At 52.6% G+C, this 25,056-nt stretch overlaps 2 protein-coding genes across 2 annotated transcripts in view; both read left to right on the forward strand.

The window, feature by feature from the left end:
- The window catches only part of LOC116956757 (dynein axonemal heavy chain 2), a 464,532-nt gene that overhangs the window by 156,088 nt on the left and 283,388 nt on the right, over window positions 1-25,056 (forward strand).
- LOC116956790 (dynein axonemal heavy chain 2-like) overlaps window positions 1-25,056 on the forward strand; it is a 116,427-nt gene that overhangs the window by 14,504 nt on the left and 76,867 nt on the right. Inside the window, exons 6-10 of the mRNA XM_076057999.1 lie at window positions 519-635; window positions 2,123-2,287; window positions 5,211-5,336; window positions 10,119-10,267; window positions 13,315-13,381. Coding sequence (XP_075914114.1) covers window positions 519-635; window positions 2,123-2,287; window positions 5,211-5,336; window positions 10,119-10,267; window positions 13,315-13,381 — 624 coding nt within the window. The remainder of the gene's footprint in view (window positions 1-518; window positions 636-2,122; window positions 2,288-5,210; window positions 5,337-10,118; window positions 10,268-13,314; window positions 13,382-25,056) is intronic.

Consider the following 25,056-nt stretch of genomic DNA (forward strand, 5'->3'; position numbering starts at 1 on the left):
GTGGTGTGTGTACACGTGGTGTGTGTGTACACGTGGTGTGTGTGGTGAGTGTACACGTGGTGTGTGTGTACACGTGGTGTGTGTGGTGAGTGTACACGTGGTGTGTGTGGTGAGTGTACACGTGGTGTGTGTGGTGAGTGTACACGTAGTGTGTGTGGTGTGTGTACACGTGGTGTGTGTGTACACGTGGTGTGTGTGGTGAGTGTACACGTGGTGTGTGTGTACACGTGGTGTGTGTGGTGAGTGTACACGTGGTGTGTGTGGTGAGTGTACACGTGGTGTGTGTGGTGAGTGTACACGTAGTGTGTGTGGTGTGTGTACACGTGGTGTGTGTGATGTGTGTACACGTGGTGTGTGTGGTGAGTGTACACGTGGTGTGTGTGGTGAGTGTACACGTGGTGTGTGTGGCGAGTACACACGTGGTGTGTGTGGTGAGTACACACGTGGTGTGTGTGTACACGTGGTGTGTGTGGCGAGTACACACGTGGTGTGTGTGGTGAATGGTTGTCCCTGCGTAGATGTACGGGCGAATCTACCGCATTGTGGAACCCAAGCAGAGCCGCCTCAACGCCACCATGGCCCAGCTGCAGGAGAAGCAGGCGTCGCTGGCGGACGCCCAGGGCAAGCTGAGAGAGGTGGGGGGCAGTGGGGGCGGTGGGTGGAGAGCTGGGGGGGGGGGGGTGGGGGGGTGGGGAGAAGTGGCGAAGAGCTTCGCGGCTTTTCGGATTCCCCCGGCGTTCGATTCCCGCTCACGGCCACCGACGCCGCTGGGCCTCCTCCGCCGAGGTCGAATCGGCGGTCAAATGAGTAGGCGGGCGCGGAGTAGCGTAGCAAACGTCGCCACTGGGGGAGACAAAGGCGGCCGGGCGTGGTGCTGGTGGCCACCCGCCCCCTCATGCGCCACAGTGCCGGTAGCCTTCACAGGTGTTGCTACTCGCTACTAACAGCACTTGCCCCAGCAGTCTGTTAAGAGGCTGCACGGGGGACCTTTGTCTTTGCCTCTGCGTCGCTTCCTTCCCACGTACCCTCGGCTACCTGTCCACGCACTCACCCACTCACCCACCTGCCTGCCTGCTCGCCCACTTACTCGCCCACTCACCCACTCACCCACTCACCTGCCTACTCATCCACTCACCCACCTGCCTACTCACCCACTCACCCACCTGCCTGCCTGCTCGCCCACTTACTTGCCCACTCACCTACTCACCCACTCACCTGCCTACTCACCCACTCACCTGCCTACCTACTCACCCACTCACCCACCTGCCCGCCCACTCACCCACTCACCCACCTGCCCGCCCACTCACCCACCTTCCACCCGCTCACCCACTTACACGCCCACTCACCCACTCACCTGCCTACTCACCCACTCACCCACCTGCCCACCCACACACTCGCCCACCTGTCCGCCCACTCACCCACCTGCCCACCCGCTCGCCCACTTACTCGCCCACTCACCCACTTGCCCACTCACCCACTCACCCACCTGCCCACTCACCCACTCACCCACCTGCCCACTCACCCACTCACCCACCTGCCCACTCACCCACTCACCCACCTACCTACTCGCCCACTCACCCACTCGCCCACTCACCCACTCACCCACTCACCCACCTGCCCACTCACCCACTCACCCACCTGCCTACTCGCCCACTCACCCACTCGCCCACTCACCCACTCACCCACTCACCCACCTGCCCACTCACCCACTCACCCACCTGCCTACTCACCCACCTGCCTACTCGCCCACTCACCCACTTGCCCACTCGCCCACTCACCCACTCACCCACTCACCCACCTGCCCACTCACCCACTCACCCACCTACCTACTCGCCCACTCACCCACTCGCCCACTCACCCACTCACCCACTCACCCACCTGCCCACTCACCCACTCACCCACCTGCCTACTCGCCCACTCACCCACTCGCCCACTCACCCACTCACCCACTCACCCACCTGCCCACTCACCCACTCACCCACCTGCCTACTCACCCACCTGCCTACTCGCCCACTCACCCACTTGCCCACTCGCCCACTCACCCACTCACCCACTCACCCACCTGCCCACTCACCCACTCACCCACCTGCCCACCTGCCCAACCCGCCCGCTCGCCCGGTAGTTGACGGAGCGCATGGAGACGCTCAAGCGGCAGTACGACGAGAAGCTGGCACAGAAGGAGGAGCTCCGGCGCAGCGCCGAGGAGATGGAGGTGAAGTTGGAGCGTGCCGGCGCCCTGGTGGCCGGCCTCGCCGGGGAGAAGGCACGCTGGGAGCTCACCGTGCAGGTGGGCGCGGCGATGCGGTGATGCGGTGATGCGGTGATGCGATGATGCGGTGACGCGGTGATGCAGTGTGCTAACGCAGTGCGGTAATGCGGTGATGCAGTGTGCTAACGCGGTGCGGTGATGCGGTGATGCGGTGATGCGGTAACGCAGTGCGGTGACGCGGTGCGGTTTTGCGGTGTGATGCGGTGCGGTGTAGTAGCGCACCACAGTGCGGTGATACCGGTGTAATCCATCAATTTGAGTTTCACCTCCGGTAAAATGTATTTTTCCACTTTTTGAATCAACATCTTAAAAGGAATAATAGCTACTCGTGATGACAGAGGGTCAACGTGCTGACTAAACTGTTTTCATGCCAGCGGTTAAAACAAAACATGACAACCCGATGTGTCCTAACTTTTGGGCCACCACCCCGGACAATATGTGTGCACGTGTGTGTGTCTGTGCGTATGTGTGGGTGTGTGAGCGTGTGTGAGCGTGTGAGTGTGTGTAAGTGTAGGTGTGTGTGTGAGTGTGTGTGTCTGTGCGTATGTGTGGGTGTGTGAGCGTGTGAGTGTGTGTAAGTGTAGGTGTGTGTGTGAGTGTGTGTCAGTGTGTATGTGTGTGTACATGTGTACGTGTGTGTGTGTATGTGTGGGTGTGTACGTGTGTGTCTGTATGTGTGTGTATGTGTGGGTGTGTATGTGTGTCTGTGTGTCTGTGTGTGTCTGTGTGTGTCTGTGTGTGTGTGTATGTGTGTGTGTATGTGTGTATGTGTGTGTGTGTATGTGTGTGTATGTGTGTGGGTGTCTGTGTGTACGTGTGTATGTGTGTGTGTATGTGTGTGGGTGTGTCTGTGTGTGTGTGTGTGTACGTGTGTGTGTATGTGTGTGTGTATGTGTGTGTGTGTATGTGTGTATATGTGTGTATGTGTGTGTGTGTATGTGTGTGTCTGTGTGTGTCTGTGTGTATATGTGTGTGTATGTGTGTGTGTATGTGTGTAGCGGTTAGCGCGCTGCGCTATGAACCTGGCGACCCGGGTTCGATTCCCGCTCACGGCCAACACCAGTGACGATTATCTGAACCGGTCCCGGGCCTCCCCTAGGTCGACTCAGCCTCAAATGAGTACCTGGTGCGGTGTGTAAACATCACCACTAGGGAGACAAAGGCGGTCGGGCGTGGTGCTGGCCACCCACCCCCTCGTGTACCGTTCTGGCCTTCATAGGTGCTCGCTAACAGCACTTGCCCCTACAGTCTGTTACAGGCTATATGGGGGATCTTTGTCTTTGTATGTGTGTATGTGTGTATGTGTGTGTGTATGTATGTGTGTGGAGTACCTGACCCTCTGCTCACGATCATTAAGGACCTTCATGATGGTGAGCGGGCCCGGGTAAAACTACGTGGCCGGGAGTCAGAGCCATTCCCTTTACACCTTGGGGTGCGACAGGGATGTCCTCTGGCTCCCACATTATTTAACATCTATTTTGACCACGTAGTTCGTGAAGCCTTCAATAGCTGTACCGGGGGAATCTCCATATGGTACAGATATAATGGGAGGCTAATCGATGCCCGGGTGCGGTCAAGGGATGGCTCCCTATTGCTCAACCACGTTATGTATGCTGATGACTTGGTAATAGCTGCTCAGTCAGAGGAGGAGTTGGAGACGCTGCTGCTGAGACTGGAGCGTGCCACTAAGAGGTGGGGCCTTACCATCAGCCCCACCAAAACTAAGCACCTGCCTGGGTATTTTGTACCATCGGACACTCCGCCCCCACGGCTCCCAGTCGGTGATGGGGCAGTTGTGGAGAGAGTGGAGAGTTTCCCATACCTGGGCAGTGTGCTTATGACTGGCTCCAGTTTAACAGCAGAGGTCTCACTCCGAATCAGTCGAGCGGCAATATCTTTTCATCGGTTGCGTAACGCTGTGTGGAAGCTACCTGGTCTGTCGCTCCGCACTAAGCTTCAGGTCTTCTCGGCCACGGTCGTTCCCTCCCTTCTCTGCGCTTGCGGGGCGTGGACCCCCCTGGTGGATCATCTTCGCCGGTTGGAAACATTTAGGCTGGCCTGCCTACGGTCCATCCTGGGTTTGGCCAGGCTGGATTGTGTGAGGAGCTCACAGGTCCTTGAAAGATCTGGGCAGGGTCCCATCGGTGAGCTCCTCCGGCAGGCAAGGCTGCGATGGCTGGGTCATGTGGCCCGCATGCCCGGCCGCCGCATGCCGAAACGGCTTTTGTTTGGCCGGATTGGGGGGGCTGAGCGGGCGCGGCACGGGCTGGGGAGGAGATGGAGCGATGTGGTACAGGAGGACGTGGAGCTGAGTGGACTTGCCGATGACTGGTACCAGCGGTGTCGGGGTCGGCCTCTGTGGAGGAGGCTCGTGAGGGATGCTGCTGGGCAGTTGGAGGCGGTCGCCCTCCGGCAGCAACAGAGGGCGGAGGAGCGACGCTCACAACAGCGAGCGGAGCGCCGGGTGGCTAAAGCACAGCAGGTTGGCACAGTAGGGGGCACAGGTGGTGCATCAGCCAGTCATCTCAGTCAGTCGACCCGTGGCACCTGGGTCTGCCCCGTGACCACCTGCCAGCGGGCGTTCGACACTTCACGTGGCCTCAGGGTGCACATAGCCTGGCACAAGCGTCGTGGTGACGTCACCGCCACTTAGTGGCGAATGGCGGTTGTTGTTGTTGTTGTGTATGTGTGTGTCTGTGTGTGTATGTGTGGGTGTCTGTGTGTGTCTGTGTGTGTGTGTATGTGTGTGTCTGTGTGTATGTGTGTGTGTATGTGTGTATGTGTATGTGTGTGTATGTGTGTGTCTGTGTGTATGTGTGTGTGTGTATGTGTGTGTGTATGTGTGTGTGTGTGTCTGTGTGTGTGTGTGTGGGGAGCGGTAGTGTAGTAGTGGTTAGCGCTACGCTGTGAAGGCTACACGGTGCGGTGATCTTTGTCGCAGGGCCTGGAGGTGGACTTGGGCTTCGTGGTGGGCGACTGCCTCATGGCGGCCGCTTTCCTCTCATACATGGGGCCCTTCCTGTCCAACTACCGCGAACAAATCGTCTCCAACATCTGGATGAAGCAGGTGCCCTGGTCACCCTGGTTACACTCGTCACCCTGGTTACACTCGTCACCCTGGTTACACTCGTCACCCTGGTCACCCTGGTCACCCTGGTCACCCTGGTTACACTCGTCACCCTGGTCACCCTGGTCACCCTGGGCAACCTCGTCACCCTGGTCACCCTGGTTACACTCCTCACCCTGGTCACCCTGGTCAACCTCATCACCCTGGTCACCCAGGTTACACTCGTCACCCTGGTCACCCTGGTTACACTCGTCACCCTGGTCACCCTGGACAACCTCGTCATCCTGGTCACCCTGGTTACACTCGTCACCCTGGTCACCCTGGTTACACTCGTCACCCTGGTCACCCTGGTCACCCTGGGCAACCTCGTCATCCTGGTCACCCTAGTTACACTCGTCACCCTGGTCACCCTGGTTACACTCGTCACCGTGGTCACCCTGGTTACACTCGTCACCCTGGTCACCCTGGTTACACTCGTCACCCTGGTCACCCTGGTTACACTCGTCACCCTGGTCACCCTGGTTACACTCGTCACCCTGGTCACCCTGGTCACCCTGGGCAACCTCGTCATCCTGGTCACCCTAGTTACACTCGTCACCCTGGTCACCCTGGTTACACTCGTCACCCTGGTCACCCTGGTTACACTCGTCACCCTGGTCACCCTGGTTGCACTCGTCACCCTGGTCACCCTGGTTACACTTGTCACCCTGGTCACCCTGGTTACACTCCTCACCCTGGTCACCCTGGTTACACTCGTCACCCTGGTCACCCTGGTTACACTCCTCACCCTGGTCACCCTGGTCACCCTGGTCACCCTGGTTACACTCGTCACCCTGGTCACCCTGGTTACACTCCTCACCCTGGTCACCCTGGTCACCCTGGTCACCCTGGGCAACCTCGTCACCCTGGTCACCCTGGTCACCCTGGTCACCCTGGTCACCCTGGTCACACTCGTCACCCTGGTCACCCTGGTCACCCTGGTCACCCTGGTCACACTCGTCACCCTGGTCACCCTGGTCACCCTGGTCACACTCGTCACCCTGGTCACCCTGGTTACACTCGTCACCCTGGTCACCCTGGTCACCCTGGGCAACCTCGTCACCCTGGTCACCCTGGTCACCCTGGTTACACTCGTCACCCTGGTCACACTCGTCACGCTGGTCACCCTGGTCACCCTGGTTACACTCCTCACCCTGGTCACCCTGGTCACCCTGGTCACCCTGGTTACACTCGTCACCCTGGTCACCCTGGTCACCCTGGTCACCCTGGTTACACTCGTCACCCTGGTCACCCTGGTTACACTCGTCACCCTGGTTACACTCGTCACCCTGGTCACCCTGGTCACCCTGGTTACACTCGTCACCCTGGTCACCCTGGTCACCCTGGGCAACCTCGTCACCCTGGTCACCCTGGTCACCCAGGTTACACTCGTCACCCTGGTCACCCTGGTTACACTCGTCACCCTGGTCACCCTGGTCACCCAGGTTACACTCGTCACCCTGGTCACCCTGGTTACACTCGTCACCCTGGTCACCCTGGTCACCCTGGTTACACTCGTCACCCTGGTCACCCTGGTTACACTCCTCACCCTGGTCACCCTGGTTACACTCATCACCCTGGTCAACCTCGTCACCCTGGTCACCCTGGTTACACTCGTCACCCTGGTCACCCTGGTCACCCTGGTTACACTCATCACCCTGGTCACCCTGGTTACACTCCTCACCCTGGTCACCCTGGTTGCACTCGTCACCCTGGTCAACCTCGTCACCCTGGTCACCCTGGTTACACTCGTCACCCTGGTTACACTCGTCACCCTGGTCACCCTGGTCAACCTGGTCACCCTGGTCAACCTCGTCACCCAGGTTACACTCGTCACCCTGGTCACCCTGGTCACCCTGGTCACCCTGGTCTCACTCGTCACCCTGGTCACCCTGGTCAACCTCGTCACCCTGGTCACCCTGGTCACCCTGGTCACCCTGGTCAACCTGGTCACCCTGGTCACCCTGGTTACACTCATCACCCTGGTCACCCTGGTCACCCTGGTCACCCTGGTTACACTGGTTACACTCGTCACCCTGGTCACCCTGGTCACCCTGGTTACACTGGTTACACTCATCACCCTGGTCACCCTGGTCAACCTCGTCACCCTGGTCACCCTGGTTACACTCATCACCCTGGTCACACTGGTCACCCTGGTCAGTCTGGTCACCCTGGTCAACCTCGTCACCTGGGTCACGTGGTCTCACTCGTCAACCTCGTCACCCTGGTTACACTTGTCACCCTGGTCACCCTGGTCACCCTGGTCAACCTCGTCACCCTGGTCACCTTCGTCACCTGGGTCACGTGGTCTCACTTGTCACCCTGGTCACCCTGGTTACACTCATCACCCTGGTCACCCTGGTCACCCTAGTCAACCTCGTCACCCTGGTCACTCTGGTCACCCTGGTCACCCTGGTCAAGCTCGTCACCCTGGTCACCCTGGTCACCCTGGTCAACCTCGTCACCCTGGTCACCCTGGTCACCCTGGTCACCCTGGTCAACCTGGTCACCCTGGTCACCCTGGTCAACCTCGTCACCCTGGTCACCCTGGTCACCCTGGTCAAGCTCGTCACCCTGGTCACCCTGGTCACCCTGGTCAACCTCGTCACCCTGGTCACCTTCGTCACCTGGGTCACGTGGTCTCACTCGTCACCCTGGTCACCCTGGTCACCCTGGTCACCCTGGCCACCCTGGTCAAGCTCGTCACCCTGGTCATCCTGGTTACACTCGTCACCCTGGTCACCTTGGTCACCCTGGTCACCTTCGTCACCTGGGTCACGTGGTCTCACTCGTCACCCTGGTCACCCTGGTTACACTCGTCATTCTGGTCACCCTGGTCACCCTGGTCAACCTCGTCACCTGGGTCACGTGGTCTCACTCGTCACCCTGGTCACCCTGGTCACCCTGGTCAACCTCGTCACCCTGGTCACCTTCGTCACCTGGGTCACGTGGTCTCACTCGTCACCCTGGTCACCCTGGCCACAGAGCTGCTGACTCCGTAGCTAACCCCGTGGTTGACTCTGTGGTTGACTCTGTGGTTGACTCTGTGGCTGACTCCGTGGCTGACTCTGTGGTTGACTCTGTAGCTGACTCCATGGTTGACTCTGTAGCTAACTCCGTGGTTGACTCTGTGGTTGACTCTGTGGTTGACTCCGTGGTTGACTCTGTAGCTAACTCCGTGGTTGACTCTGTGGTTGACTCTGTAGCTAACCCCGTGGTTGACTATGTGGTTGACTCTGTGGTTGACTCTGTGGTTGACTCTGTAGCTGACTCCGTGGTTGACTCTGTGGTTGACTCTGTAGCTGACTCCGTGGCTGACTCTGTGGTTGACTCTGTAGCTAACTCCGTGGTTGACTCTGTGGTTGACTCTGTAGCTAACTCCGTGGTTGACTCTGTGGTTGACTCTGTAGCTGACTCCGTGGTTGACTCTGTAGCTGACTCTGTAGTTGACTCTGTATCTAACTCCGTGGTTGACTCTGTGGTTGACTCTGTAGCTGACTCCGTGGTTGACTCTGTAGCTAACTCCGTGGTTGACTCTGTGGCTGACTCTGTCGCTGACTCAATGGTCGACCACGTGGTCGACTCTCCGGCTGACTCCGTAGCTAACCCCGTGGTTGACTCTGTAGCTGACTCCGTGGTTGATTATGTAGCTGACTCCGTAGCTGACTCTGTGGTTGACTCTGCGGTTGACTCCGTAGCTGACTCTGTGGTTGACTCTGTGGTTGACTCCGTAGCTGACTCTGCGGCTGACTCTCCGGCTGACTCCGTGGTTGACTCTGCGGCTGACTCTGTGGCTGACTCCGTGGTCGACCACGTGGTCGACTCTGTGGCTAACTCTATGGTTGACTCTGTGGTTGACTCTGTAGCTGACTCTGTGGTTGACTCCGTGGTTGACTCTGTGGCTAACTCTATGGTTGACTCTGTGGTTGACTCTGTGGTTGACTCTGTAGCTGACTCTGTAGCTGACTCTGTGATTGACTCTGTGGTTGACTCTGTAGCTAACTCCGTGGTTGACTCTGTGGTTGACTCTGTAGCTGACTCTGTGGTTGACTCTATAGCTAACTCCGTGGTTGACTCTGTAGCTGACTCCGTGGTTGACTCTGTGGTTGACTCTGTAGCTGACTCCGTGGTTGACTCTGTAGCTAACTCCGTGGTTGACTCTGTGGCTGACTCTGTGGCTGACTCAATGGTCGACCACGTGGTCGACTCTCCGGCTGACTCCGTAGCTAACCACGTGGTTGACTCTGTAGCTGACTCCGTGGTTGATTCTGTAGCTGACTCCGTAGCTGACTCTGTGGTTGACTCTGTGGTTGACTCTGTGGTTGACTCCGCGGTTGACTCTGTAGCTGACTCCGTGGTTGAATCTGCGGCTGACTCTGTGGCTAACTCCGTGGTCGACCACGTGGTCGACTCTGTGGCTAACTCTATGGTTGACTCTGTGGTTTACTCTGTAGCTGACTCTGTGGTTGACTCTGTGGCTAACTCTATGGTTGACTCTGTGGTTGACTCTGTGGTTGACTCTGTGGTTGACTCTGTAGCTGACTCTGTGGCTGACTCAATGGTCGACCACGTGGTCGACTCTCCGGCTGACTCCGTAGCTAACCCCGTGGTTGATTCTGTAGCTGACTCCGTAGCTGACTCCGTAGCTGACTCTGCGGCTGACTCCGCGGGCCGACTCAGTGGTCGACTCCCCGGTCGACTCCCCCGGGCTGACTCTGCGGTTGACTCCGCGGTGGGTGGTAGATGCGGGAGCTGGGTGTGCCGTGCTCGCCGGCGTTCAGCTTCTCGGCGTTTCTGTCGAGCCCGACGACGGCGCGGGAGTGGAGCCGGCAGGGGCTGCCCTCTGACAGCTTCTCCACCGAGAACGGCATCATCGTGACGCGGGGCGCACGGTAACTTTTCGCTTCGACGCTGCTTCAAAGCTGCTCTGCTTCAACGCTGCTCTGCTTCTCTGCTTCAACGCTTCAACGCTTCAACGCTTCAACGCTTCTCTGCTTCAACGCTTCACCGCTGCTCCGCTTCGCCGCTTCAACGCTTCACCGCTGCTCTGCTTCTCTGCTTCAACGCTTCGCCACTGCTCCGCTTCACCGCTGCAACGCTTCACCGCTGCTCTGCTTCACCGCTGCTTCACCGCTGCTCTGCTTCTCTGCTTCAACGCTTCACCGCTGCTCTGCTTCAACGCTTCAACGCTTCACCGCTGCTCTGCTTCACCGCTGCTTCACCGCTGCTCTGCTTCTCTGCTTCAACGCTTCACCGCTTCGCCGCTTCACCGCTTCAACGCTTCTCCGCTTCAACGCTTCGCCGCTTCAACGCTTCAACGCTTCGCCGCTTCAACGCTTCACCGCTTCGCTGCTTCACCGCTGCTTCAACGCTTCAACGCTTCACCGCTGCTTCAATGCTTCACCGCTGCTTCAACGCTTCACCGCTGCTTCACCGCTTCAACGCTTTACTGCTTCACCGCTTCACCGTTTCACCGCTGCTTCAACGCTTCAACGCTTCAACGCTTCACCGCTTCACCGCTTCACCGCTTCACCATTTCACCGCTGCTTCAACGCTTCACCGCTTCACCGCTTCACCGCTTCACCGCTTCACCATTTCACCGCTGCTTCAACGCTTCACCGCTGCTTCAACGCTTCAACGCTTCACCGCTTCAACGCTTCACCGCTGCTCCACTTCAACGCTTCACCGCTTCAACGCTTCACCGCTTCACCGCGCCACACCGCACCATACCACACCACACCGCACCATACCACACTGCACCACACTGTACCACACCGCACCATTATTACCCCATGCTCGAAAGCTCAAACCTCTCCCTCCCCACCTTTTCCCCTCGTACCGCTCACAATGCTCATTTCAGTCTGAGCGGACCTTGATGCAAACCGCGTACACCAGAGCCTCCGTAACACAACAAACACCACACACACACACACACCACACACACACTACACACACACCACACACACACACTACACACACTACACACACACCACACAGTACACACACCACTCACACACCACACACACTTATACCACTCACACACCACACACACACACTACACACACACACCACACACTACACACACTACAGACTACACACACCACATACACCACACTACACACACTACACATACACACCCACACTACACACACCATACACACCACACACTACACACACCACACACACCACACACATCACACACACTACACACACTACACAAACACCACACACACCACACACACACCACACACTAAACACACCACACACTACACACACTACACACACCACACACACCACACACTACACACACCACACACACACACACCACACACACCACACACACCACACACACACCACACACACACACACTACACAGACACCACACACTACACACACCACTCACACACCACTCACACACCACACACACACTTATACCACTCACACACCACACACACACACTACACACACACACACACCACACACTACACACACTACAGACTACACACACCACATACACCACACTACACACACTACACATACACACACCACACTACACAGACCATACACACCACACACTACACACACCACACACACCACACACTACACACATCACACACACTACACACACTACACAAACACCACACACACCACAAACACACCACACACTACACACACCACACACTACACACACTACACACACACCACACACTACACACACCACTCACACACCACACACACACTTATACCACTCACACACTACACACACTACACAAACACCACACACACCACACACTACACACACCACACACTACACACACTACACACACCACACACACCACACACAACACACACTACACACACCACACACTACACACACACACCACACTACGCACTACACACACTACACACACGCCACTCACACACCACACACCACACACACTACACACACACACCACACACACCACACACTACACACTACACACACTACACGCACCACTCACACTCACTCTACACACACACTACACACACTACACACTACACACACCACACACTACACACACACCACACACTACACGCACCACACACACTACACACACACACTACACACACACACTACACACACACTACACACACACTACATACACACACTACACACACTACACACACACTACATACACACACCACACACACCGCACACACTACACATACCACACACACCACACACACTACACACACCACACACACCACACACCACACACCACACACTACACACACCACACACACTACGCACACCACACACACTACACACACCACACACTACACATACACACACTACACACTGCACACACTACACACCACACACCACACACACACACACCACACACACCACACACACTACACACACCACACACACTACACACACCACACACTACACATACACACACTACACACTGCACACACTACACACCACACACCACACACACACACACCACACACACCACACACACTACACACACCACACACACCACACACACTACACACACCACACACACCACACACCACACACTACACACACCACACACACCACACACACTACGCACACCACACACACTACACACACTACACACACCACACACTACACATACACACACTACACACTGCACACACTACACACCACACACCACACACACTACACACACCACACACACTACACACACCACACACACTACACACACTACACACTGCACACACTACACACACACTACACACACCACACACACTACACACACCACACACACTACACACACACACCACAAACACACACTACACACACACACCACACACACTACACACACCACACACACTACACACACCACACGTGCATGTGTCGTGTTGACTGACCTCTTCCACCAACCCATGCTGCCTTCCGGCTCCACAGTTGGCCGCTGATGATCGACCCACAAGGACAGGCCACGGAGTGGATCAAGAACATGGAGGCCTCACGGGTGAGTGAGTGAGTTGGTGAGTGGGTGAGTCGGTGAGTGAGTGGGTGAGTGGGTGAGTGAGTGGGTGAGTGAATGGGTGAGTGAGTGGGTGAGTAAGTGGGTGAGTGAGTTGGTGAGTGGGTGAGTCGGTGAGTGAGTGGGTGAGTGAGTGGGTGAGTGAGTGAGTGGGTGAGTGAGTGGGTGAGTGAGTGGTGAGTGAGTGGGTGAGTGAGTGAGTTGGTGAGTGGGTGAGTGAGTGGTGAGTGAGTGGGTGAGTTGGTGAGTGGGTGAGTGAGTGAATGGGTGAGTGAGTGGGTGAGTAAGTGGATGAGTGGGTGAGTGAGTGAGTGAGTGGGTGGGTGAGTGAGTGAGTGAGTGGGTGAGTGAGTGGGTTAGTGAGTGAGTGGGTGAGTGGGTGGGTGAGTAAGTGAGTGAGTGGGTGAGTGAGTGAGTGGGTAGTGATTGGGTGAGTGGTGAGTGAGTGAGTGGGTGAGTGGTGAGTGAGTGAGTGAGTGGGTGAGTGAGTGAGTGAGTTGGTGAGTGGGTGAGTGAGTGTGTGAGTGGGTGAGTGAGTGAGTGGGTGAGTGAGTGAGTGAGTGGTGAGTGGGTGAGTGAGTGGGTGAGTGAGTGAGTGGGTGAGTGATTGAGTGGGTGAGTGGGTTGGTGAGTGAGTGGGTGAGTGAGTGAGTGGGTTAGTGAGTGAGTGAGTGAGTGGGTGGGTGAGTAAGTGAGTGAGTGGGTGAGTGAGTGAGTGGGTAGTGATTGGGTGAGTGGTGAGTGAGTGAGTGGGTGAGTGGTGAGTGAGTGAGTGGGTGAGTGAGTTGGTGAGTGGGTGAGTGGGTGAGTGAGTGAGTTGGTGAGTGAGTGAGTAAGTGGGTGAGTGGGTGAGTGGGTGAGTGAGTGAGTGAGTGGGTTAGTGAGTGAGTGGTTGAGTGGGTGGGTGAGTAAGTGAGTGAGTGAGTGGGTAGTGATTGGGTGAGTGGTGAGTGAGTGAGTGAGTGGGTGAGTGGTGAGTGAGTGGGTGAGTGAGTGAGTGAGTTGGTGAGTGGGTGAGTGGGTGAGTGGGTGAGTGAGTGAGTTGGTGAGTGAGTGGGTGAGTGAGTGAATGAGTGGGTGAGTGAGTGGTGAGTGAGTGGGTTAGTGAGTGGGTGGGTGAGTGAGTGAGTGAGTGGGTGAGTGAGTGAGTGAGTGGGTGAGTGAGTGGGTGAGTGAGTGAGTGGGTGAGTGGGTTGGTGAGTGAGTGGGTGAGTGAGTGAGTGAGTGGGTTAGTGGGTGAGTGGGTGGGTGAGTAAGTGAGTGAGTGGGTGAGTGAGTGAGTGGGTAGTGATTGGGTGAGTGGTGAGTGAGTGAGTAGGTGGGTGAGTGAGTGAGTGGGTGAGTCGGTGGGTGTGTGAGTGAGTGAATGGGTGAGTGAGTGAGTGGGTGAGTAAGTGGGTGAGTGGGTGAGTGAGTGAGTGGGTGAGTGAGTGAGTTCATAGTTCATAGTTAGTTCATAGTTAGTTTCATTTATTTGGTATAGCCCTGTGAACCATTCGGCTCTTGAATCAGGTGCAAACAGAAAATACAGAAAAAAAATATCAAAAATATTCCTGAAATAGCACCGTACACCAACGCTGTGTGCAAAAATCCCAGTGGGATGCAAGTCAAATAACAACAACAACAACCACAAGACAACTAAGATTAAGGCCATCAGTCTAACTCCGTACTACAATAAACAAAAACATGGCCAAAACAAAAAAAAACGTTTTCGAAATCACCAAAATAAAAGCCATAAATCCAATGTAAGTGATCATAGGGACTGTGACCGAATTTTTTACAATAAACTACATAAATAAATTATAACACCAAAATCTAGAGCCATATTTTAGGCCACTGAATAGCAGTGGCAGCTAGGGTTGTACAACTCCTCTAGAGCAGTTTTGAGTGAAGATCTCATAGGTAGTGATCCAAGTTGCAGTTTATTGGCAATAGCATTCCAGACCCTGGGGACATCAATAGCAATGGGTGAGTGAGTGGGTTAGTGAGTGAGTGGGTGAGTGGGTGGGTGAGTAAGTGAGTGAGTGGGTGAGTGAGTGAGTGGGTGAGTGATTGGGTGAGTGGTGAGTGAGTGGGTGAGTGAGTGAGTGAGTGGGTGAGTGAGGGAGTGGGTGAGTGAGTGAATGGGTGAGTGAGTGAGTGGGTGAGTGAGTGAGTGACTGAGTGAGTGGGTGAGTGAGTGGGTGAGTGAGTGAGTGTATATTAGTGTAGTGTATAGTGTAGTGTATAGTGTAGTGTATAGTGTAGTGTATATTAGTGTATAGTATAGTGTATATTAGTGTATAGTGTAGGGTGTAGTGTAGGGTGTAGTGTATAGTGTAGTGTATAGTGTAGTAGTGTATAGTGTAGTAGTGTATAGTGTAGTGTATAGTAGTGTACAGTGTAGTATATAGTGTCGTATATTGTGTAGTGTGAAGTATAGTGTAGTGTGTCGTGTATAGTGTAGTGTATAGTGTAGTGTATAGTGTAGTGTATAGTATAGTGTAGTGTATAGTGTAGTGTATAGTAGTGTAGTATATAGTGCAGTGTATAGTGTAGTGTATAGTATAGTGTATAGTGCAGTGTATAGTGCAGTGTATAGTGTAGTGTATAGTAGTGTAGTGTATAGTTGAGTGTATAGTGTAGTGTATATTAGTGTATAGTTCAGTGTATAGTGTAGTGTATAGTGTAGTGTATAGTAGTGTACAGTATAGTGTATAGTGTAGTATATAGTGTAGTATGTAGTGTAATGTGTAGTGTAGTGTATAGTGTAGTGTGTAGTATAGTGTAGTGTATAGTGTAGTGTGTAGTATAGTGTGTAGTGTAGTGTATAGTAGTGTATAGTAGTGTATAGTGTAGTGTATAGTATATAGTGTAGTCTATAGTGTAGTGTATAGTGCGGTGTATAGTGTTGTGTATAGTGCAGTAGTGTATAGTGTAGTGTATAGTGCAGTAGTGTATAGTGTAGTTTGTAGTGTAGTGTAGTAGTGTACAGTGTAGTGTATAGTAGTGTAGTGTATAGTAGTGTAGTGTGTAGTGTAGTGTATAGTGTAGTGTATAGTAGTGTATAGTGTAGTGTATAGTAGTGTATAGTGTAGTGTGTAGTGTATAGTGTAGTGTATCGTGTAGTGTAGTGTGTAGTATAGTGTAGTGTATAGTAGTGTATAGTGTATACTAGTGTATTGTGTAGTGTATAGTGTAGTGTATAGTAGTGTGTAGTGTAGTGTATAGTAGTGTATAATGTAGTGTATAGTGTAGTGTATAGTAGTGTATAGTGTAGTGTATAGTGTAGTGTATACTAGTGTATAGTGGAGTGTATAGTAGTGTATAGTGTAGTGTATAGTGTAGTGTATAGTGTAGTGTATACTAGTGTATAGTGTAGTAGTGTATAGTGTAGTGTATAGTGTAGTGTATAGTGTAGTGTGTAGTGTAGTGTGTAGTGTAGTGTATAGTGCAGTGTATAGTGTAGTGTATCGTGTAGACCACTGGTCCAGGGGCGAGCTCTGGACAACTCTGTAGTAGCTCTTCAACAGGGATGGAGAGAGCTCCTCCTCCGCGCGGTGGCGGGTGTAAAACGTCGTACCCGGCGACCACGGGGCGAGAGACCTCCCCCCACCCCCCTCCCCGTGACGTATAATGGTAGGCGGGGCGAATGTGTCGCCCCGCCCACCCCCCGTGACGTTACGGGGGTGGGCGGGGCGAGTGTCGCTCCGCGCGGCCTGCACCGCCCTCTGCTGGCCACGGTGCAGGGCGCGCCACCTGCGGCTTTGAGCCGCTTTGTTCTGGGTGGTGGGGGGGTTGGGTGGGATTGGTGGGGGGGGGTTATCCATGCGGTCTGTGTAGTGTGTGTGTGTAGTGTGTGTGTAGTGTGTATGTAGTGTGTATGTGGTGTGTGTAGTGTGTATGTAGTGTGTGTATGTAGTGTGTGTGTGGTGTGTGTGTGTAGTGTGTGTGTATGTAGTGTGTGTATGTAGTGTGTGTGTGTAGTGTGTGTGTATGTAGTGTGTGTGTGTAGTGTGTGTGTGTAGTGTGTGTGTATGTAGTGTGTGTAGTATGTGTATGTAGTGTGTGTAGTGTGTGTAGTGTGTAGTGTGTGTGTATGTAGTGTGTGTAGTGTGTATGTGGTGTGTGTATGTAGTGTACGTAGTGTGTGTATGTTGTGTGTGTGTAGTGTGTGTATGTAGTGTGTGTAGTGTGTGTATGTAGTGTGTGTAGTGTGTATGTAGTGTGTATGTAGTGTATGTACTGTGTATGTAGTGTGTATGTAGTGTGTGTATGTAGTGTGTATGTAGTGTGTGTAGTATGTGTAGTGTGTGTATGTAGTGTGTGTGTGTAGTGTGTGTACTGTGTGTATGTAGTGTGTGTACTGTGTGTATGTAGTGTGTGTAGTGTGTGTATGTAGTGTGTGTAGTGTGTGTGTATGTAGTATGTGTAGTGTGTGTATGTAGTGTATGTAGTGTGTGTAGTATGTGTAGTGTGTATGTAGTGTACGTAGTGTGTGTAGTATGTGTAGTGTGTGTATGTAGTGTGTGTGTGTAGTGTGTGTATGTAGTGTGTATGTAGTGTGTGTAGTGTATTTGTAGTGTGTGTGTAGTGTGTATATAGTGTGTGTGTGTGCAGTGTGTGTAGTGTGTGTATGTAGTGTGTGTATGTGTATGTAGTGTGTGTAGTGTGTGTGTAGTGTGTATGTAGTGTGTGTATGTAGTGTGTGAAGTGTTTGTATGTAGTGTGTGTGTAGTGTGTATGTGTAGTGTGTGTTTGTATGTGTAGTGTGTGTATGTAGTGTGTGTAGTGTGTGTATGTAGTGTGTGCAGTGTGTGTAGTGTGTGTATGTAGTGTGTGTAGTGTGTGTATGTAGTGTGTGTAGTGTGTATGTAGTGTGTGTATGTAGTGTGTGTATGTAGTGTGTGTAGTGTGTGTATTTAGTGTATGTAGTGTGTGTAGTGTGTCTATGTAGTGTGTGTATGTAGTGTGTGTAGTGTATATGTAGTGTGTGTATGTAGCGTGTATGTAGTGTAGTGTATGTGTGCAGTGTGTGTAGTGTGTGTATGTAGTGTATGTAGTGTGTAGTGTGTATGTAGTGTGTGTATGTAATGTGTGTATGTAGTGTGTGTGTGTGTAGTATGTAGTGTGTGTATGTAGTGTATGTAGTGTGTATGTAGTGTGTAGTTTGTATGTAGTGTATGTAGTCTGTGTATGTAGAGTGTGTATGTAGTGTGTGTATGTAGGGTGTGTATGTGGTGTGTATGTAGTGTGTGTATGTAGTGTGTATGTAGAGTGTGTATGTAGTGTGTGTATGTAGTGTGTATGTAGTGTGTGTGTAGTGTGTATGTAGTGTGTGTGTAGTGTGTATGTAGTGTGTGTGTAGTGTGTATGTAGTGTGTATGTAGTGTGTGTAGTGTGTGTATGTAGTGTGTATGTAGTGTGTGTATGTAGTGTGTATGTAGTGTGTGTATGTAGTATGTGTATGTATTGTGTGTAAGCAATGCGCGGTGTGTATCTGGTGTATCCACGCGGTGTGTCTACGTGTTTACGGGAGCCTCCTTCCTCGCTGCAAGTGCAACTCATTCATTAGCTGTGTGGCAAGCCCCCCCCCCCCTCGTGCCCCCCCTGCCCCCCTGAGCCCCCCATGCCCCCCCCCCCCTAGACGGCAGGGTCTGATGGCCAAGGCGGCGTGCACAGAGGATTCATCTCGCGGTGACGGCACAATCGATGGAGCTGTCAGGGCTAACGTGGTTATTGTTAAAGCGGCTGCACGCCGTTTCTCTCCGACTGCCAGTCCCTTATTGTTATTGATACACCCGCTGCTGCTGCTGCTGCTGGTGGTGGTGGTGGCGGTGGTGGCGGTGGTGGTGGTGGCGGTGGTGGTGGCGGTGGTGGTGGCGATGGTGGTGGCGGTGGTGGCGGTGGTGGTGGTGGTGGCGATGGTGGTGGTATTGGTAGCGGTGGTGGTGGTGGTGACGCTCATGGCGGTGGTGATAGCAGTAGTGGTGGTGGTTGCAGCGGCGGTGGTGGTTTTGGTGGTTTTGGTGGTAGTGGCAGCGGCGGTAGTGGTGGCAGCGGTGGTGACGGTAGTGGTGGCAGCGGTGGTGGTGGTGGCGGTGGTGGTGACGGTGGTGGTAGTAGTTGTGGTGGTAGTGGTGGCAGCGGTGGTGGCGGTGGTGACGGTAGTGGTGGCAGCGGTGGTGGCGGTGGTGACGGTGGTGACGGTGGTGGTAGCAGTTGTGGTGGTGGCGGTAGTAGCGGTGTTGGTGGTGGCGGTGGTGGTGGTGGTGGTGGTGAGCCGCGCGTTGTTTCCATTCCATCTCCCCGGCGTGGTGGTTGAAACAGCGATGGTTGTTGACTGGGCAAAGATCATCAACTCAGTTGAATAATTATTATAATCTCAACTCGTGAACACGATTCCTTGCAAAAGGTTCATGTTTGGTGTTTTAACACCTTAACACGACTGCTGTTTTATTGCCAGAAAGGGGTCAAACCTATTCTCTTATTTTGATGCTGGCTAGGGAGGTCACCACGAGGTAGCTTCTCACCACGATGTAGCTTCTTCTCATCACGATGTAGCTTCTTCTCATCACGATGTAGCTTCTTCTCATCACGATGTAGCTTCTTCTCATCACGATGTAGCTTCTTCTCACCACGATGTAGCTTCTCACCACCACGATGTAGCTTCTCACCACCACGATGTGTAGCTTCTTCTCACCACGATGCAGCTTCATTCCACCACGAGCTCTCGGCGTCCTGATGGTGGCATTGTCCTGGTGCTGTTCGCCTTTTGGCGTCGTCTTCTAACATTGGTTGAGGCGAGGCTCTAGGCCAAGAGCCATCTGGACATTCACAACATCGTTCGCGGGCCGTACGAAATGCATCAACTTAAAAATTAGCCCCCCGTTATATTTGGGCCAAAACATTTCAATGAACTCTGCCCCCTAAATGCGGTGGGGCTGCTGGAACTTGCTTCTCTTTGGGCGAGGCGTGGTGATGACGTTAGCCCGTATTGTTGACGATGTCGTTGCTGCTCGCGACTGCTTTTCCCGGGTTTTGCACGACCTAGATTTGTTGAATTTTCGAGTCCCGCCCTGCAGTTGCCTTTGGCAGGGCCAGAGGCCCAAATGATTTCGCTGGGTCCTCGTACGGCCCCGCGGGCCGGGCGTTCCCCTTTAACCCCCTGCTCTAAAGAAAGCCGTCTCTGATGTGGACCAATCAGTCTCAAAGACAATGCATCAGCATGTACTAGCAGAGCGTGGTATTTTTGTTTGCACTTTGCATGATGTACCGTGTGCGGTTAACGCAGTGACATGATTCCCTGCGAAAAGGATTCTGTTTGGTGTTCTAACGTCTGAACACGACTGCTGTTTTATTGCGAGAAAGGATACAGCCGATTCTTTTACAGTTCAACAAGTAGCAGCAGAGCTTCCGCGACCAATGTCGTCCATGACACAGGTTTTTTTTTCCTTGGGGTGAGATTGCGTGAATATATAAACGTTGTGTCGTTGATCCCGCCACCACCCGACACGGCCGACTCCTAAGAGGGTTTGGTCACGTAAACAGAACGTGGCCAATTCGTTACTCGTACAGCACTGGTGTGTAGTGTATAGTGTAGTGTATAGTGTAGTGTATAGTGTAGTGTATAGTGTATAGCGTAGTGTGTAGTGTAGTGTGTAGTGTAGTTTATAGTGTAGTGTATAGTGTAGTGTATAGTGTAGTGTGTAGTGTAGTGTATAGTGTAGTGTGTAGTGTAGTGTATAGTGTAGTGTGTAGTGTAGTGTAGTAGTGTATAGTGTAGTGTATAGTGTGTAGTGTAGTGTATAGTGTAGTGTATAGTGTAGTGTATAGTGTGTAGTGTATAGTCTATTCTAAGTAGTGTATAGGAGTGTAGTATATAGTGTAGTGTATAGTGTAGTGTATAGTGTAGTGTGTAGTGTAGTGTATAGTGTAGTGTATAGTGTAGTGTGTAGTGTAGTGTATAGCGTAGTGTGTAGTGTAGTGTATAGCGTAGTGTGTAGTGTAGTGTATAGTGTAGTGTATAGTGTAGTGTATAGTGTGTAGTGTATAGTGTGTAGTGTAGTGTATAGCGTAGTGTGTAGTGTAGTCTGTAGTGTAGTGTATAGTGTGTAGTGTATAGTGTGTAGTGTATGCTATAGTAGTGTATAGGAGTGTAGTATATAGTGTAGTGTATAGTGTAGTGTATAGTGTAGTGTATAGTGTGTAGTGTATAGTGTAGTGTATAGTAGTGTATAGGAGTGTAGTGTATAGTGTAGTGTGTAGTGTATTCTATAGTAGTGTATCGGAGTGTAGTGTATAGTGTAGTGTATAGTGTGTAGTGTTTAGTGTATTCTATAGTAGTGTATAGGAGTGTAGTATATAGTGTAGTGTATAGTGTAGTGTGTAGTGTAGTGTATAGTGTAGTGTATAGTGTAGTGTATAGTGTAGTGTGTAGTGTAGTGTGTAGTGTATAGTGTAGTGTATAGTGTAGTGTATAGTGTGTAGTGTAGTGTATAGTGTAGTGTATAGTGTAGTGTATAGTGTAGTGTGTAGTGTGTAGTGTAGTGTATAGTGTAGTGTATAGTGTGTAGTGTAGTGTATAGTGTAGTGTATAGTGTGTAGTGTATAGTGTAGTGTATAGTGTGTAGTGTATAGTGTAGTGTGTAGTGTAGTGTGTAGTGTATAGTGTAGTGTATAGTGTGTAGTGTAGTGTATAGTGTGTAGTGTATTCTATAGTGTAGTGTATAGTGTATTCTATAGTAGTGTATAGGAGTGTAGTGTATAGTGTAGTGTGTAGTGTATTCTATAGTAGTGTATAGGAGTGTAGTGTATAGTGTAGTGTGTAGTGTATAGCGTAGTGTATAGTGTAGTGTATAGCGTATAGTGTATTCTATAGTAGTGTATAGGAGTGCAGTGTATAGTGTAGTGTAAAGTGCAGTATACTAGTCCAGCGCGAACCGTTTGTGCGTTGGAGAGCCAAGCCGCAACATTTCACAATCTTGAGCACGACGTGTCGCCAGTAATCACAGCTAGCTTCGACAGGCGACAGGCGACAGGCGACAGACGACAGACGCGTTCGCCTTTGCCGAGGGCAAATCTGTCTGTCGCCTGACATGAAGCTTTTGTCTTCATCTTCGTCAAATCCGAAAACTTGAGCTCCTCTTCTGCTTTGCCTCCGGCGCCGAAGGCCTCGCGATGTCGTCCTTTGTTGTCGTCGTTGTTGTCGTCGTTGTTGTCGTTGTTGTCGTTATTGGAAAAGAATGAGGCACGTTCGTCAGGGTGATTTAATCCCACTCGTAAATATTGATGACCCGCCAGAGTCTCGTGATTCATCACACGGATGGCGTGTGGGTCAATGAGTGGGGAGCGGCGGGGACGGCGGCGGCGGCGGCGGCGTTCAGCGCTACGCTGGTCTACGAAACCACCACCCCCCCACGCACCCCCGGCAACCCGAGTTCGATTCCCGCTCACGGCCAACACCGGCACCGGTGACGATTATCCGAAAACCGGTCCCCGGGGGACCTCCCCGTCGGTCGACTCAGCCTCGAGTGAATACCTGGCGCGGTGTAGCAAACGTCGCCACCCGGGGGGGGGGGGAGACAAAGGCGGCCGGGCGTGGTTCTGGCCGCCACACCCCATGGTGTGCCTGCACAGTGCCGGCCTCCGTAGGTGTGTGGGTCAGTGAGTGGGGAGCGGTAGTGCCGTCGAGGTTATCGCTACGGAACCGGCGGCCCGAGTTCGATTCCCTGCTCACAGCCACAATCATCCGGTGACGATTGTCTGAGCTGGTCCTGGGCCCCCCCCCCTAGGTCGGCTCAGCCTCAAATGAATACCTGGTGAGGTGCGTCAAAACATTGGCAATAGCGGAGACAAAGGCGGCCGGGCGTGGTGCTGGCCACCCACCCGCTTGTCACACAGAGACCCAGAGACTCACACAAAGGCCCATAGACTCACATAGAGACCCATAGACTCATCACACAGAGAACCACAGACTCACACAAAGGCCCATAGACTCACATAGATACCCATCGACTCATCACACAGAGACCCACAGACTCATCACACAGAGACCCACAGACTCACACAGAGACCCATAGACTCACCAGACAGGGACCCACAGACTCATCACACAGAGAACCACAGACTCACACAAAGGCCCAAAGACTCACATAGATACCCATCGACTCATCACACAGAGACCCACAGACTCATCACACAGAGACCCACAGACTCACACAGAGACCCATAGACTCACCAGACAGGGACCCACAGACTCATCACACAGAGAACCACAGACTCACACAAAGGCCCAAAGACTCACATAGATACCCATCGACTCATCACACAGAGACCCACAGACTCATCACACAGAGACCCACAGACTCACACAGAGACCCATAGACTCACCACACAGAGACCCACAGACTCATCACACAGAGAACCACAGACTCACACAAAGAACCACAGACTCACACAGAGACCCACAGACTCACCACACAGACACCCACAGACTCATCACACAGAGACCCACAGACTCACCACACAGAGACCCACAGACTCACCACACAGAGACCCATAGACTCACCACACAGACACCCACAGACTCACCACACAGACACCTACAGACTCATCACACAGAGACCCACAGACTCACCACACAGAGACCTACAGACTCATCACACAGAGACCCATAGACTCACCACACAGAGACCCACAGACTCACACAGAGAACCACAGACTCACACAAAGGCCCAAAGACTCACATAGATACGCATCGACTCATCACACAGAGACCCACAGACTCATCACACAGAGACCCACAGACTCATCACCCATAGACTCACCACACAGAGACCCACAGACTCATCACACAGAGAACCACAGACTCACACAAAGAACCACAGACTCACACAGAGACCCACAGACTCACCACACAGACACCCACAGACTCACCATACAGACACCTACAGACTCATCACACAGAGACCCACAGACTCACCACACAGAGACCCAGAGACCCATCACACAGAGACCCACAGACTCACACAGAGATCCACAGACTCACACATAGACCCACAGACTCACACAAAGACCCACAGACTCACATAGACACCCATAGACTTACATAGTGACTCAGACTCACACAGAGACCCAGAGACTCATCACACAGAGACCCAGAGACCCATCACACAGAGACCCACAGACTCACACAGAGATCCACAGACTCACACAGAGACCCACAGACTCACACAGAGACCCACAGACTCACACAGAGACTCACAGAGACCCATAGACTCACATTGCTTCTCTTCTTTGTTTTTTTTTTGCGGGGATGGTGTGGTCGCGAGCGGTGTACATTACACATAGTGTAGTGTAAAGTGTAGTGTATAGTGTAGTGTATAGTGTAGTGTAGCGTATAGTGTAGCGTATAGTGTAGTGTATAGTATAGTGTAGTGTATAGTGCAGTGTATAGTGTAGTGTATAGTGTAGTGTATAGTGCAGTGTATAGTGTAGTGTATAGTGTAGTGTGTAGTGTAGTGTATAGTGTAGTGTATAGTGCAGTGTATAGTGTAGTGTATAGTATCGTGTATAGTGTATTGTATAGTGTAGTGTATAGTGTAGTAGTGTATAGTGTAGTGTATAGTGTAGTGTATAGTGTAGTGTATAGTGTAGTGTATAGTGCAGTGCATAGTGCA

This window comes from Petromyzon marinus (assembly GCF_048934315.1).
Source record: "Petromyzon marinus isolate PM22_M1 ecotype Great Lakes invasive population chromosome 67 unlocalized genomic scaffold, UKy_Petmar_22M1.pri1.0 chr67_unloc.3, whole genome shotgun sequence".
Taxonomy (NCBI): domain Eukaryota; kingdom Metazoa; phylum Chordata; class Hyperoartia; order Petromyzontiformes; family Petromyzontidae; genus Petromyzon; species Petromyzon marinus.